The following is a 15227-nucleotide window of genomic DNA, read 5'->3' on the forward strand; positions in this document are numbered from 1 at the left end:
ACAGGTCAACCAGTAAGACAGCCTGTGCACAAAACCTACTGAGCAGTGCTGTGGGATTAACTGACTACTTAAAAGAACAAACCAACCACAGTTACCGTTCAGCTGATATAAAAATCATGTGTCACTTAAAGTGAAGTGCACCTTATAGTTGTATGTAACATTTGTTCTTTCAGAGAAACATAAGGATAAAAAGAAGGATGCGTGGACACACCTGCATTTAGCGAAAACATTTTGTGCGAAGCCAAATCGCAAAATACTGTAGCTTTTTCCTTACTTTTACTGTGAATCATTGATGTTCAGTAGTAAGCAACCACATTCTCACACGCCATGTCAAACGTAAAATCACAGACCATAGCCAATAATAAAACAAAATTGGCAAAACTTGACTCAAGAGTGCCAGTCTAACAAAATGTCTGATTTCCCACAAAATACAGGTGTCTATAAAGATGCGTCTTAAATTCTTGTGAATACTGTAACTCATCACCTGATACATTTTTTCGAAAGGCAGAGATTAATATGCTAACCAAATATTTTGTTGGTCACAATGTCTGTCAAAATTAAGTGAAGTAACATGAAAATAACTAAAAGTAAATAAGTACGCACATGAGTTATCCCAAGTGAATACATTGAAGTAAAAGTAAACTATTTGTTACACACACCACTTTAACACCAGCCTTTTTCAATCAAATGGACTGGCTAACTGGTACATTCCTACGTTCAAGTTCAAATGCCCACCAGTACATGCAGTAAAACCTGAAGTGACAGACCTCAGACAAGCAGTACCTATTTTGGAACAAAATTTATGTAGCCAATTGCTACAATCATAGTTTTAATTATAGTTCAGAACATTATGTTTTGCAGATCGTTACTCAGAAGGTCTCTTCGAACAATACATACATATTCATATAACAGCAATATTTGAAACATTCTAGTTTAGTTCAAGTCAACTGATTTAAAATTTCTACATTAAATGTATGTATTATTAAGCACATAAATACTGTAACTTCATATTTCAAGTGTTTTTTTTTTTTTATAACCTGTTGTTCCTTCATATCAAACAAACTTTATGACTAATGAATTTATGTTGTTAATTTGAATGAGAGCTTATGAATAATTTCCATACAAATTAACTTTGCTAAGCACACTCATGGACTTGAACAAAGACTCAATGACAGAATGAATGAAGAAGGAAGGACAACTCTGAGGGCGACGGAACGCGCGAAGAAGCTACTGAAGAAGCTACTTGGGGTGCTTGCGCTTCTCGTGCAGCTTGGCCGCTGCCTTCTTCTTCATGTCCTGCAGGCGCTTGTCCACGCTCACTATGTTGACCTTGGGCGGCGCCGGCTTGGCCAGCTTGCTGCCCCCCGCACCGGCGGGGCTCTTGGGGAGGGCGGCGGGCGTGGCGTTGGGCGTGGACCGCCCGCTCGGCGGCTTGAAGGGGGCGGCGTCCTGGCGCTCCAGGAACTTGGGCGAGGCCCTGGCGGGGGGCTTGCCCACGGCCTTGGCGCAGCCGGCGCAGTACCACACGGAGCGCGCGTCGTTCATGTCGGTGACGGGCGGGCTGTGGCACTCCTGGTGGTACAGGGCGTGGCACTCCACGCACTCCACCAGCTGGTTGCGAGCCGTCACGCCCATGCCGTGGCACACCACGCACGTCAGGTCGTCCTCCAGTATGCCCAGCCCGAACTCGTCGTCTTCCAGGTCCACCACCTCGGGGGAGGGCCGGCCGCTCTCCGGGCCAGACTCCCCCACCACCACCACCTCCTCCTTCCTCTTCCCCATGCTCTCCTTCTCTATCACGGCGATCGTCTTGGCCGTGCCGTACTTCTGCTTTACGGCCTCCTCCAGCATCGTCCTGATCTGCTCGTCCGCGTCCCTCACCGTCGTCGAGTTCATGAGCCGTATGGCTCGCACGAAGTGCGGGTCCAGCTCTATGGTCGCCATCACTTCCGACTACCTTCGCTCCACGCGGTCCGACTACGGTCTCCTCTTAGCGTAAACCCACACTGTGTCGATTCCCTGACCGATCACGGACGTTGGCTTCCAAGAGCAGGGAAAGGGAAACCTGCAAGCAATCACGAGGGCATCGTCGCAAAGCTCAGCCTGAAGTTTGGACTGCAACCTTGGCATCTGAAACACACAGCCACAGCACAACTCTTAACCAACTTTTGTGGACTGTAACACAGATAATTTTTTATCACGCACACATTTTAAATGATACTAAAATACTAAAAGAGTCAAAGATAAGTGTGTGACATTGTGATATGCAAAATACTGAGGAATTAAAATAATTATTAACGGCAACATGGACCACCTAAACTAGCACAACTGATTCACAGTGCAGCTATGAGTCAGTAGAAAAAATTTGTGTTTTGATTCTGGCATGATGAAATACTAACACAATGGCATTGGAAGTTATATTATTAAACCAGGGATGGGAAGACTGATTCCTATTTTGTATATATCATAATATCCTACCAAAATTATTGTGAATTAAAAATCACTATTTAAATACACTTTTATTTACTGTTTTCTTTAACTAATTTTTGAAAAGTTAAAATTACCCTGAAGTTGTAAGGCAAGGCAAAACAAAGCATGAGTTAAAAAAAAAATTATATTTTGTATTCAATTAAGTACATTAACAACATGAAAACTTTTTTTAATATAAGGCAATACAGAGGAGAAAACTAGACATCAAAAATATGCTTGCTAAATAACAAGGTAAAATAGTTTTATCAGTTGGTATGCAGTTTAGTTTTCTCTTTGAAGTATGTCCAAAGTAATTTTAAGAATTTGTATTTCTGTCAACTAATATTTGTATTTATTAAAAAAAATCCCCGATTTATTTAAAACAATACAACAATAAAATACGTTTATCCAAATAACAAATTCGAACACATAACAAACACCCGACAGAAGTAAATACAAACCAGTCCATCTCTAAAATAACGGCCTAACAACCGAACATTTAATTTAAAACATTACTTTGGACGTATGCCATTTTGCATATTGCTTTCGATCAATCTTTCCAATTGCACGATTCACACAAACCAGCAATGGGGTACAATGTTCCCCGCTGCAAGAAATCATCCAAGGGAGAGCGCACTGACCATTTCCTCCACGCCGAACACGACGACGTTGCGGTAGGCGCCGAGCGGCAGCCGCCACAGGTCCCGGCGGAGGAAGGCGGCGCGGGGCCCGAGACCCAGTCGCCACGCCTGGAGCCGCGAGTACAGCACCAGCCAGGGGTTCAGCTCCACCCCGTCCGCCCGGAAGCCTGCCTCCGCCGCTGCCAGCACCTGCCGGGGGTTCCCGCCCACGGATCCCTCCCCTCTTGTCACAGACGGTGCTGACGGGGCTCGCATAGGCACTGACACGTTTCAAATTTGCATAAAATAGGTGCAAGTAACAAAATAAATACCTATGATCAATTATTGCAGTCAGCCCCAATAATAGATGAAGAAAACCATTTGGTAAAATAATTTGTTTTTAATATCGTTTGCATTTTCAGTGATTTATTATATAAAGTAGCAAGAGATTTTAAAACTAAAAATCCTTAAATACGACACAGAAAATCGTTACCTACTTATGTCAAAAAATTCAAAGCCACAAATCCCTTTTTTAAATGTTAGGGATTGACATGACTTCTGTCCTGTCTCAGTAATACTGCAGAAAAAAGGCACCTAATTAAAAATATATTAATAATAAAATTTTAACTATGCCTATTCACTTAAGAATTTTGTTACATCAGATAAACACCAAAATTTATTATTCACTGCAGAAATAATTCAAAATATTTTTCATCAGCTTCATTAACAAATAATATCAAGAAGCCCTTTGAATACAACACTTAGTTCTTTAACATGCAAACAGAATGCTTCCAACTGCTTGTACCGAGGCTAGTGGAAATGGTTTTGAACTATGCATTTAAAGAACAATATACTTCCGATGGTCTGGCATCCAACTGTCCGAAATGCCCTATGGTCCGGTATCAGCACGGATCGTACTGTCTTAAGGCAACCAAGCAAACTTAAGCTAAACACCTATAATATTTTTTAGCTAAGGTCGAAAATGCTTTTACAGTAACCACATAAGCGGTAGTCAGAAGCGCTCTGCCCCAGGATTGGTCTGGAGCACTAGGTGCGATTTAGGAGCACTCGGAATGATTGGCGTCCGTCTTTCTTCAACAGAGCTCTGCAGTCACTGACTAGTTTTAGCTTGTATTTGTGTTAAAATGCATATTCTCACATTCCTGTTAAACAGTATTTGCTGCCAAACACCATCCTACACACATATTTGCTCTACAACTAAGTGTTTTGCAATCGCTGGAGTTAAGGCCTGATAGTCAAGTATTTTCAGTACATAACCCAGCACTTGCAAAGAACAAAACATCCCAGATAATTGTCAATGAGTTTAATAAATTTTTTACAACAGTACCTCATGAACTAGTAAGGCAAGCTGACCCACAAATAGCTGATATTACCATCCCTCAAAAAGACAAAGGTTCAATAAACATAAACCAAGAATCTATAATTTTCAATCCAATTACTGAAAATGATATACTTAAAATAGTAAACATTCTAAAAGCAAAGAATTCAGCTGGCTTAGATGAAATACCTATGACCATAATAAAAAAATGCTGTCATGCCATTAAGTATCCACTAACATATATTTTTAATCATTGTTTACTAAACGGAGTGTTTCCTGATAGGCTAAAGTGGGCTAAAATAATCCCGATCCACAAAAAGGGAGAAGCTACTAGTATGACCAATTATAGGCCTATTGCAGTACTTTCTTCTTTCTCAAAAATTCTTGAAAAAATCATTGCCCACCAGTTAATAGCATTTTTAGAAAAATATAAAATAATATCACCAAATCAGTTTGGCTTTTTAAAAGGGAAATCAACAGAACAAGCAATATATCACTTTATAAACAAAGTAGTTGACTCTTTCGATAAACAAAACCATGTCTTAGGTATTTCTGCTGATCTCTCTAAGGCTTTTGATTGTGTAGATCATAAGTTGTTAATTACAAAATTAGAATCATATGGGGTAAGAGGAGTACCACTTAAAATATTTCAATCATATTTACATAACCGTTATCAAGTTACAGCACTTACTCATAGAAATAACAATGGAAGATTAATAGAATACATTTCGCAAAAAAATCCAGTAACCATTGGTGTACCTCAAGGCTCGATATTGGGGCCAATATTATTTATACAATTTATCAAAAACCTTCCACAAACAGTAAGATTAATTAAAGGTGAAACAACTATGTTTGCTGATGATACAAGTGTAATAATATCAGGAACTGAAAAAACAGATTTTATAAACATAACAAATACAGTGATAAGTGAACTCAATAAATGGTTCCAAAAAAATAAACTTGTCCTCAACATTTCTAAATCCACTATAATGAAATTTTTACGGTCAAAACATTTAATTCTGGAAGACGAAATTAAGCCTATTGGAAACAGAAAATTGGAAATTAAAAATGAAATAAAATTTCTTGGTTTAGTAATTGATAAAAATCTATCCTGGAATGTGCACATAAACACTATTTCTAAAAAATTAAGCACTATGTGTTATGCTATGCAAACCATTAAAAATATTTGTTCGACTCAAGCTGTCCGAGCTCTATATTTCTCAAACGTTCAATCTATCCTTGAGTATGGTATTATTTTTTGGGGAAACTCAAGTAAAGCAATTAAATTATTTCGCCTTCAAAAAAAAATACTAAGAATAATAAAAGGTAAAAATAAAAAGTACCATTGCAAACCTCTCTTCAAGGAGCTAAACTTTCTTACACTCCCCTCCTTGTACATATATCATACCATATTGTTTGTAACTCAACATATAAATTTTAAACAAAATAGTGATATACATGAATATAATACCAGGGGTCAAAATAAGTTACAGATAGTAGGGCATAGAACCAATAAATTTGCACAAGGCCCGTACTATTGTGGCATAAAATAAATTAACAAACTTCCAAGACAGATGATAAATACTAGAAATGATAAGAAATTTAAAAAGGAATTAAAAGAGTATTTAACTAAAGAAGCGTTCTACTCTGTTAAAGAGTTTTTAGATGGGTGATTCATATTTTTTGCAAAGTGATTATATTAAATGCTCTGCAAATATAGTTATTGTATCTGTTTTGTATATTAAATGCTCTGTAAACATTGACTATTTATGACTTGTATCTGTCTTGTCTTGTATCTATCTACATATGTATATAAGTCCCACTTTTGTTTTTATTTTTTAATATATGTTATATAATTTAATGTATCAAAACTGTATATTAATTGCTACTGTATATGATTTGCTGGTAGCACCATGACAAAATATCCGCTGTACTGAATTTGAGTTCTGTATGTGAGTGTCCTATGTGTTTTGTATTGACAACTCCCCTTCAGGCTGCCTGGAGAAATGGAGGCTTATAAATAAATAAATAAAATAAATAAAAAAGTCTACGTACCATATTTGATAAGTGACTTAATAAACACGTAGAGTTAAAATTAATTGTTAAATTGTTAATAAACATTTGAGATTGTTTTTCTGCTGTAATATTGTGTACATGTAGAATAGATATATCTACATAAATCTGTATGAATTTATAGTAAATATTTTCCAGTAATAAATCCTATGTATTAAAAATATTCTAAATGAGAGTCTGTATCACTCCTCAGTGTCACAGAATTCACCTCTATAGGATCACTGAAAGGTTTATATCAGAAAAAACAAATTAACCACATTTACTTCCAGTAGTGTGGGTTTAGACTTTCAATGCAAAAGAGTTCCAATTTTTTAAATAATCTATTAGCTATTTAAATACGGCCACGACTTACGATCCTGCCGTCCCCACTGCCCAGATCTACCAGCCTTCCCGACCGGCCGGACAGCCCAGACAACACATTCCGCACCTGGGCCGCTGTGGCGGGCACGTACGGCAGGCACACGCGGCGCAGTGCCGGCAACACGAACGGGAAACTCACGACGCTCAGCCCGACAGCTGCGCCTCCTGGGAACAGAACAGGAACGACAACGCCCTAGTTAGTAGAAGTTACATATCACGTATCCAAGTTTAATCCCCTTCATCCTGATGGCAAGATCCCGTATACATTGATCCCGTGGTACATGATGCGTGATATTCAAGTTTTTGTTTGGCCAGGATCATAGGACGTAACGAATTAAAACAGTAAGCACCATGTACCACAGGATCAATATGTGCATGATCATGCCAACAGAATCAAAGGTTAAACTTGCGGACACGTGATACAGAATTATCATCCTAAAATATTGCTAAAAGCCATCAGGCAGCCTGTATTGCTTTTTTTTTTTTTTTTTTTTTTACACACATTGTTTGACCCCATGCACACACACATCGACTGACGTGTCTGGGTGGGTGGCGGGAAAAGAAATTCGACATTGGCGATTGGTCAGGCCAACTATTGAATTTAAATGAGAGAAGTGGCACTGGTGCGAGTTGTTTATCGAATGCAGACGCTGCTACATAATATACATATGTATGTCCGTGACCCATGATCTGTTCCGTGCACGAAAGTCAGAGACTTCTTGTTGTGCATCGCGAGACGGGGAACGGAAGGCAACTGGACCTGGGAGCCACTGCAGGTTCTCATGGATACGTTGAAGTTTCTAAATAGTTTGTAACATGTGATCAGTCAATCCTAGATTTATATATTTTTTGTTTTACATGTCTCTAGATTTGTCAATCTTGTGATACAGTTTTTCTGTTATCCTAGTTGGGCCATTTATACAATTTTTTATATTAATGTTCCCATTAAATTAAATCAAATAATTTGTTTTTATTTTTTGAGTTTGTTAAAAAGTCAATATTTAAATCTCCACAAAGCAAACTTTGTTCTAACTGCTTCAAAAAGAGTTTTATGGCACCATTTGGTGGTCTGTATATTGACTAAATTGAAATACAGTATAATTTTGTATTTATTTTTACTGCACTGTATTCAATACAACTACCACCATACCCATTTTTTCCTACAGAGAAACCTTGCAGGTATCAACCTCACAACTCTATTGCCTCATTTTAAACTATGCGAGAAACACAAAACCGCAAAGATGCAACACTAAAATAACACAAAACTACAGTCATTTAGTTTAAAACACATAAGTAGCAAGAAATAATGTATGTTTATGGCAAGGTTGGCAGCCTGCCAGATGTGATAGATGAAAAATAATAATTTATTAAAGTTTGTAATGCAAGATATTAGAATCTATTAAATAAAACTTGTGTTTTATAGTAAAATAGGTACTACAGATAACCCAACCCTACAAATTGAAATCTTAATACTACTACAGTTGGTTCAACTTTAAACAAAAAATTTTTTAAAAGCCTTGCTTAAAATTTAGTTCCAGTATTCCTCCATCAAATGACTAGTTAAACACTGCCATAGGCTCAGTGGTTTTGTATGCACACATAAATCACATATGACTATAATTATCACCAAAAATTATTTTTCTTTTAAACCAAATCTTACTTTTGAATTTATGAACAAAAAAAAAAATATTTCAGAGGCCAGCTATATTATAGACAGCATTTTAAATGAAACATGTAACTACATATTTAAAAGTAAGTTCTTAGGGTTCAAAAAGCTGCTCCCATTGATTTACTCTCAGATCATACTCATTTTCCATTTCAATTCACATATCTTGGTCTCCTCTGGACCTTCTTTTTTCCACCACAAGTAAACAACATAGTTTCAATTTGTTTCAAGTTCATGCTGAGCATCATACAACACCCCCAACTGTCCAAAATAAACTAGATTTTGGTTATTTTTCCTTGTGTCCCTGTTTCTTACATTAGGTATGTGTCCTTTTCGTTTGCATTACTGTAATTTTATGTAATTCCAGGATGGCTGGCATTTTCAGGCTTATGCGATTGTAGAGTTGCCCGATTTGACTACAGCGAAAGGTCTTCTTGGGTTGCTCTCTCCGAATTAAAAATGTTAACAGCATTATTAAACTACCGGTACTAAATTTCTCCCAATAGTGAGACTCTGAATTCAAAATGAACTATGGAAATTCATTACTTCTGAATGACTATGAAATCAAAGTAAATTGTGCAGTATGATATATTAACCACACTCTAGGATAATTATTAAAATTGTTGTACTCAAACCCTTAAAAGAAAATAGAGAAGTAGAGAACAAAAAAACTGAAAATAATTTTTATTGAAATAAAGAAAATAAATCATTGAGCTATCCCAAATGTGTTTTTTATTTCTATACAATTGCAATTTCTACACCAAGCTATCTGCAGCAGTCTTATACTGATTTGAAAGCCATGGTTTCCAATTTCGGTAATTATTCCCTATTGTGATTCAGTTTAAATCAAATTTTTATAATTCATATTTTCAAAATCAAATACATTCTTGTTTATGGTACATTTTCACATCACAAACACATTTAACTGCTCACTTAATTTTAATATTTAACGTTAAAATACAATTGGACATGTGCACCGAACGATTGCTCCTAAAAACAATGTTCCTTCAAAGTTTAATACATATTTTCAAAATCAAAAATATTCTGGTAATTCTACAGCTTTGCATCTCTAACACAACAAATTGCTGTTCTTATTTTAAAATACAAATGGATACGCAATAAGGAATACACCCCAAATTTTCCATTTTGGTAATTTTCTAGGATAGGTGCTCATTTAATAAAATGAAAATAAAATTTTGTAAAAAGTAGTTGAATTCCAGTTAGAATACTGTAAGTTATGATTTTGTAAAACCAAATTATAATACTTTTAAATAGTTGAGAGCTAGTGTTCCATTCAAAACTAGGTTACAGACATTTCAAATACTGTAAAATCATTTGAATTGCTGGTTGGTTTGGCTTCATTTGAAATACTGTGAATTGATGTGAACAATTAATTAGGTTTCATTAGCTATATAGTGGGAACATTTGGAAATGTCAATACTTTGTAAGCTAGACTCGCAATGATACGTCATTCCATCAATAATTTTCCCCCTCAGATACTGCCACCAACTAGTAAAGCTCAATTTTTTGAGAAAAATTCGGTTGTAAAGGTTTACCAGTTTGAAAATTATGTACCCTAAGCAAGTATAGGTGATTCAACAAACTCTAAAATATTTATTTAAATATATCTTCAAGTTACCGTGCATTATTAATTACTTCTGTGTCTAAAACAATTTTGTTTCAAATATTAAACTTAAAACGTGTTCATTGCCAGTTAAAAACACAATAAGGAAGCAGCTAAATATATACAAACTAAAAAAAAAACCTTCTAAAATAAAAATGCCTTTCAGGCGATTTTGAGGTTATTATTTCTTAGGTTCGCCTGTCTAAAGTTAAAAGCTTGAAAAGGTTTTGCCGAACGGATTATTAGAATTTATCGGCCCAAATGATTAACTGCATACCACGTCATTTGCGGATTGACGAATGAAAAGGATAATTGTAGCCGAGCTATACCCTCGGAAATAACCTAACCAACAAATAAACAAGACTTACCGGTCAATGCAACAAACCACAACCCTGTTTTACTTGGAGGCTTATTAACTGTTTTACTTAAATTTTCAAAATTATTTGGTACCCTTTCAATCATAAAACTTTCATCTTCAATCGTCGGCACTTGCATATCAAAAAAAAAAAAAAAATTGAAAAACAAACTTATATCGTCGGTCTAATTAGCAAACCTCGTAACTCCACTTTTTGTCAAAAATTGTTTTTTGGCACTATTATATACTCAGTTAAGTGTTCTATTACCATTCCAAAGATCATAACAATAAACAATCCCTATGGGCTACAATCCTATTTTCAGAAAACCTCTTATCTCCAGCTGTCGATTTTCTGCATATTAGCATACCTCGTAACTCCATTTTGTTAGTAAACAAATACAGTGTTATTGTTGGACTGTCTATTAATTTTTTTAAAATATTATTCTAATTGTTTCGATATTGTTTGAACGTATGGAGCAGGTACATTTTATTATTATCTCACACTTTAACTATTGTCCATCGGTTATTTATGCGTGCAAAACACTTATTGCAATAAATTATACTTTTCAAACTTTTGTAATACAGGCCATAATATCAAATGTTTTTGGAGGTAATGTCTAAACTATTTTATACAATTTAGCTATCCATTCTTCATTTCAGAATGTCAAGAGCCAATAATGATTTCGGCATGGATCTCATGAGTATTCCTTGTAGAACATCATACATTCTTTACGATATTGGCACTTTCATTGTTTTCTTTTACTGTTTTCGATTTGAAAGCCAAAGATGGCTTCTGTTATCTGTGGAACGAGACTGAGATGGGCCTTGGTTCAAATGAGTTTGCTACAATAATTTGCAACTTCATCTTGTCGCAACTACCTTTGAGGAACGATGCCGACAAATTGATACTGTATTGTGATGGTTGCTGCTATCAGAACAGAAATGTGACTATCGCCAATGCACTCTTACAGATATCGGTGACAAAGTGTGTAACGATAAAGAAAAAGTTTCTGGAGGTCGGACACACACAAATGGAGGCAGACTCCATGCACTCGAAGAAGAAAAAAAAGCTGAAAAACAAGAAGATTAATGTTCCAGCTGACTACATTGCAACTTGCAGGGAAGCACACAGAAATCCACGTCCATATGAAGTTCATTATTTGACTCACAGTTTTTTTTTTTTTTTAATTTGATCATGCTCAAGTGTATAGCTCTATCAGACCAGGCAGAATAACTGGGGATCCATGTGTTACCGGCATCAGAGCCTTGAAGTACACTCCAGATGGGGTTATTTCCAACAAGTTGGGTTTCACAGAAGAGTGGAAGAACTTGCCTATTCTCAAAAAGAACATTACTGATAAGCCATTTAATCGTTTGCCAGCACTGTACACTGAGAGGCTGAAGATAAAGAAAACTAAATACGACCATTTGCAGTCCCTGAAAACAACTATGGAGTCAGACTATCACTTATTTTATGATAGCCTTCCTTTTCAAAACTGAAGCATTGATTTTCTGAGGGGTAATTTTTTTTTTTACAATTTATTGGAGTAATATTTATTGCCTCAGTTATCAGTATTTAAAAGCTAGTTTTATCTTGATGTTCTTTCAAACGAATTCATAGTCAATGTTGATTTTATGTACTATACAATATTGCTGTTGTGTATTGTATACTGTCCTTACTGTTCAATATCGGAAATAACCCTTGTATTGTTAGAGATACTTTTTTATAATACACGAATAAATTTGGTGCTATAACTATTCATCTCAAAATTGTTCTTATATCAATATTAAGTTTACGCCAATAAGAAGATTTATATCTTATCAAACCTCGTATCTCCATATTTAGTTTGAATTTATGATTGTAAAACCTCGTAACTCCATTAAAAAAATGTTTAATAATTAAAAACTGACACAGAGTTTGTTGACAAACGTCAGAGGGTGTTTTAACTTTTATGTGATGAATTAAACACATATTTAGTACAAAAAAAAAGTTATTCAGTTTTTTGCTTCTCTTGTAAAATTTGTCTTCAGGGAGTTACGAGGTTTGCTAATTAGACCGACGATATACTACAATAATATAAATCCGCCTTTAGTTTGACGTCGTCCGACCGAAGGCCACCCTAAAGCCCGACCTGCAACCGCCAGTATCCGACCCCGCTAACGGAACGCGCCCATAGCCATGGCCCACCCGAGTCAGACGAGCGCCGCGGAACTTAGGTATTATCAACGCCCTTAACTTAATCGGCAAGACAAACCGAGTCACGTACACGGTGAATTCAATACACTTTCAAGAATATGTCACTTTGAATTAACAACACCGTGCAACACAAGTGCGACGTAGGAGTGCCCGGGTCACTCACGTGTAGTTTTTTAATAAAACAGCTGTGAGTGCTCCCCTTGCGGCCTTCAGCCTGAATTCAATAGTGTAATATGTGATTTAATTAAAACCGCCCCAAATTAGCATTTATCATTCGCCACTGGAGCAGTCATCAAGCGACGAACAGTCTCCAGTGTGACTCTGAAAATTTAAACTTATTTTATACAAACTTGTTACATGTCATTTCTAGAACACACACACACACACACACACACACACACACACACACATATATATATATATATATATATATATATATATATATATATATATATATATATATATATATATATATATATATATATAAATTATATTAATAACAAAATGTCAGTGGCTCTAAATTCACACAATAAAACTTAATAATTATATATATATATAGTTAATTATTAAGTTTTATTGTGTGAATTTAGAGTCACTGACATTTTGTTATTAATATAATTTTTTACGAATAACGAAACTTTAGAAAAACTGGCGCGACAGGATGCTCACCCCTCCCCTCAAGGCGGCCAGACGCCAGTACAGCGCGACTCGCGGACCGGGACGGATGCACGTCCCACGGGGAGCCATCATTTCTTTGTCTTCACTGAACTTCCTTCTGGTAACTATATAGTCCAACTTCAAAACCTTTTTTAATCACTCCCCGTGTGCGCCCGGTCCTTTTTCTGGTGTAGGTGCATATTTTCAGCCACGTAAATATCACACTCCCCGCACAACACATTATGCGGGGCAGTGCAATATACGGCGACTCCAATCAAACTCTCTCCCTCAACCTCGACTGGCGTGAGGACGTAACTTTAGTGACGGCGCGTCAGAGCGCCCAGTGTATAATGACAGTGTACTTTATGTAGGGAAATCGTGTGAATGTAATTGCAAGTGTAACTACTACGTTATTTAACGTCCACTCCGCACACTCTGTGCGCGACGTGTAAACGATAGTGCAAAACCGTGTACGTTATTTGCAAACCTCCCCAATCCAGTTAGGGATCAGCGTCCAGTGCTGTGTAGGGCCAGTGGTACAGCAAGCATTATGAACCCCTAACATCACGACACCCATAGGCGTGCGCACGGTAGGTGCCACAGGTGCCTTGGCACCACCATTACGGTTAACGTTATATTTTGTTGTTTTTTTTTTACAAGCAGAAATAATACACACCTTAAATAGCACCATTTTTCCCTCTTTCAAATCCAAATTTTTTTCCGGGGGAGGACCCCCAGACCCCCCCGCTTTAGGCTTGGGGGTCAGTGAATGATAGGGCTGTTTGTGTAATCTGGCACCACCACTACTGAAGTCCTGCGCATGCCTATGACGACACCGCCGCCGTTCCTAGTGGGTCACGCAGAGGCCTATGGACCTCACGACCCACCTCGTGGCTAACCACCGCGTTAGCCTGGCGCCCTCCCGGACACGTTTCACGCAACAAAAAAACCTTCCCGCTAGGAACACCGCCGAGTCTCGAACACGAGAACCCGGGCGACGGCAAGTTCCCAGATAAATAAACTTTGTTGGCTTACTATTTGATTTGATTTTAATTTTAATTAAATTTTTATTATTAGATTTATATTTAACAATTCCATTTTATTTCATTAAGAGCACAGTTAGGTACCAAAAGATTCTTTATTGGATTCAATGTTTTAATATCATAATTGTTAAATGTTTAAATTATATTGTTATTTCAGAGATCATACATTGAGTGATTTTCAAAGACCATAATTTAATGTCGATTGCTATTGTTATTGGAGTTTTACTATTTCTAAAATGGAATTAGATAGGTACTAAACTCAAAAGACTTCACAGGGTTTATCTTTTGTACCAGCCATATCATTGTTTACCGTGCCATCACCTGCAGATTCTGTGTTGCATCTCGGCGCTTTCCTAGAGTGGATTCTGGCCCGCTTAGGGTGTGCTAATGTCGGGAGGCGGGAGGGGCACCAGGCTAACCACTGATTTGTCGTCGTTGGTTGTCAGCCCCAGCTTGGTCCACTATATCTGCGGCTGAAGTTACTAAAGAATTTAACTACTAAACTTCCTAATCAGAGGTGAAGAAATACTTCTAGATTTTATTAGCATGGGAGAACTCTGAAGAATCACACAATGATTTATGACATGTTATTTTTACAAGAACACGCTATATAAAGATGTCACATATGATATAGTAGCTGCACACCACTTAATTGCTAACTATGCTTATACACAGCAGCATCTTTGTGAATTGTTGTTTGGCTGGAGTCGGCCATTACCCTGCATTCGTTAAATAAACAAATGGTTGGTCACGATTTGTCACCACAATTATTCGACATGATTGGGAAAAAAATAAAGACATCACTGATTCCGGCAGACATAAGG

The 15227-nt window shown here is 36.9% G+C and overlaps 2 protein-coding genes across 3 annotated transcripts; both read right to left on the reverse strand.

The window, feature by feature from the left end:
- Nucleotides 1–261: 261 nt before the first annotated feature.
- Nucleotides 262–1944, reverse strand: LOC134536103 (integrator complex subunit 12-like). Its single transcript, XM_063375657.1, has one exon. The coding sequence runs from the start codon at nucleotides 1942–1944 to the stop codon at nucleotides 1240–1242; it is 705 nt and encodes a 234-aa protein (XP_063231727.1). The 3' UTR covers nucleotides 262–1239.
- Nucleotides 262–11397, reverse strand: LOC134536104 (ATP synthase subunit C lysine N-methyltransferase). 2 transcript variants are annotated; one of them, XM_063375659.1, is made up of 4 exons: nucleotides 10520–11397; nucleotides 6854–7026; nucleotides 3111–3326; nucleotides 262–2130 (listed from the first exon to the last, which is right to left on the reverse strand). In XM_063375659.1, the coding sequence occupies exons 1-4, from the start codon at nucleotides 10644–10646 to the stop codon at nucleotides 1978–1980; spliced, it is 669 nt and encodes a 222-aa protein (XP_063231729.1). In that variant the 5' UTR covers nucleotides 10647–11397; the 3' UTR covers nucleotides 262–1977. The 2 variants fall into 2 exon arrangements, with proteins under 2 accessions (XP_063231729.1, XP_063231730.1); XM_063375660.1 differs by having other exon boundaries at nucleotides 3111–3299; nucleotides 10520–11389.
- Nucleotides 11398–15227: the final 3830 nt, after the last annotated feature.

This window comes from Bacillus rossius, chromosome 10 (genome assembly GCF_032445375.1).
Source record: "Bacillus rossius redtenbacheri isolate Brsri chromosome 10, Brsri_v3, whole genome shotgun sequence".
Taxonomy (NCBI): domain Eukaryota; kingdom Metazoa; phylum Arthropoda; class Insecta; order Phasmatodea; family Bacillidae; genus Bacillus; species Bacillus rossius.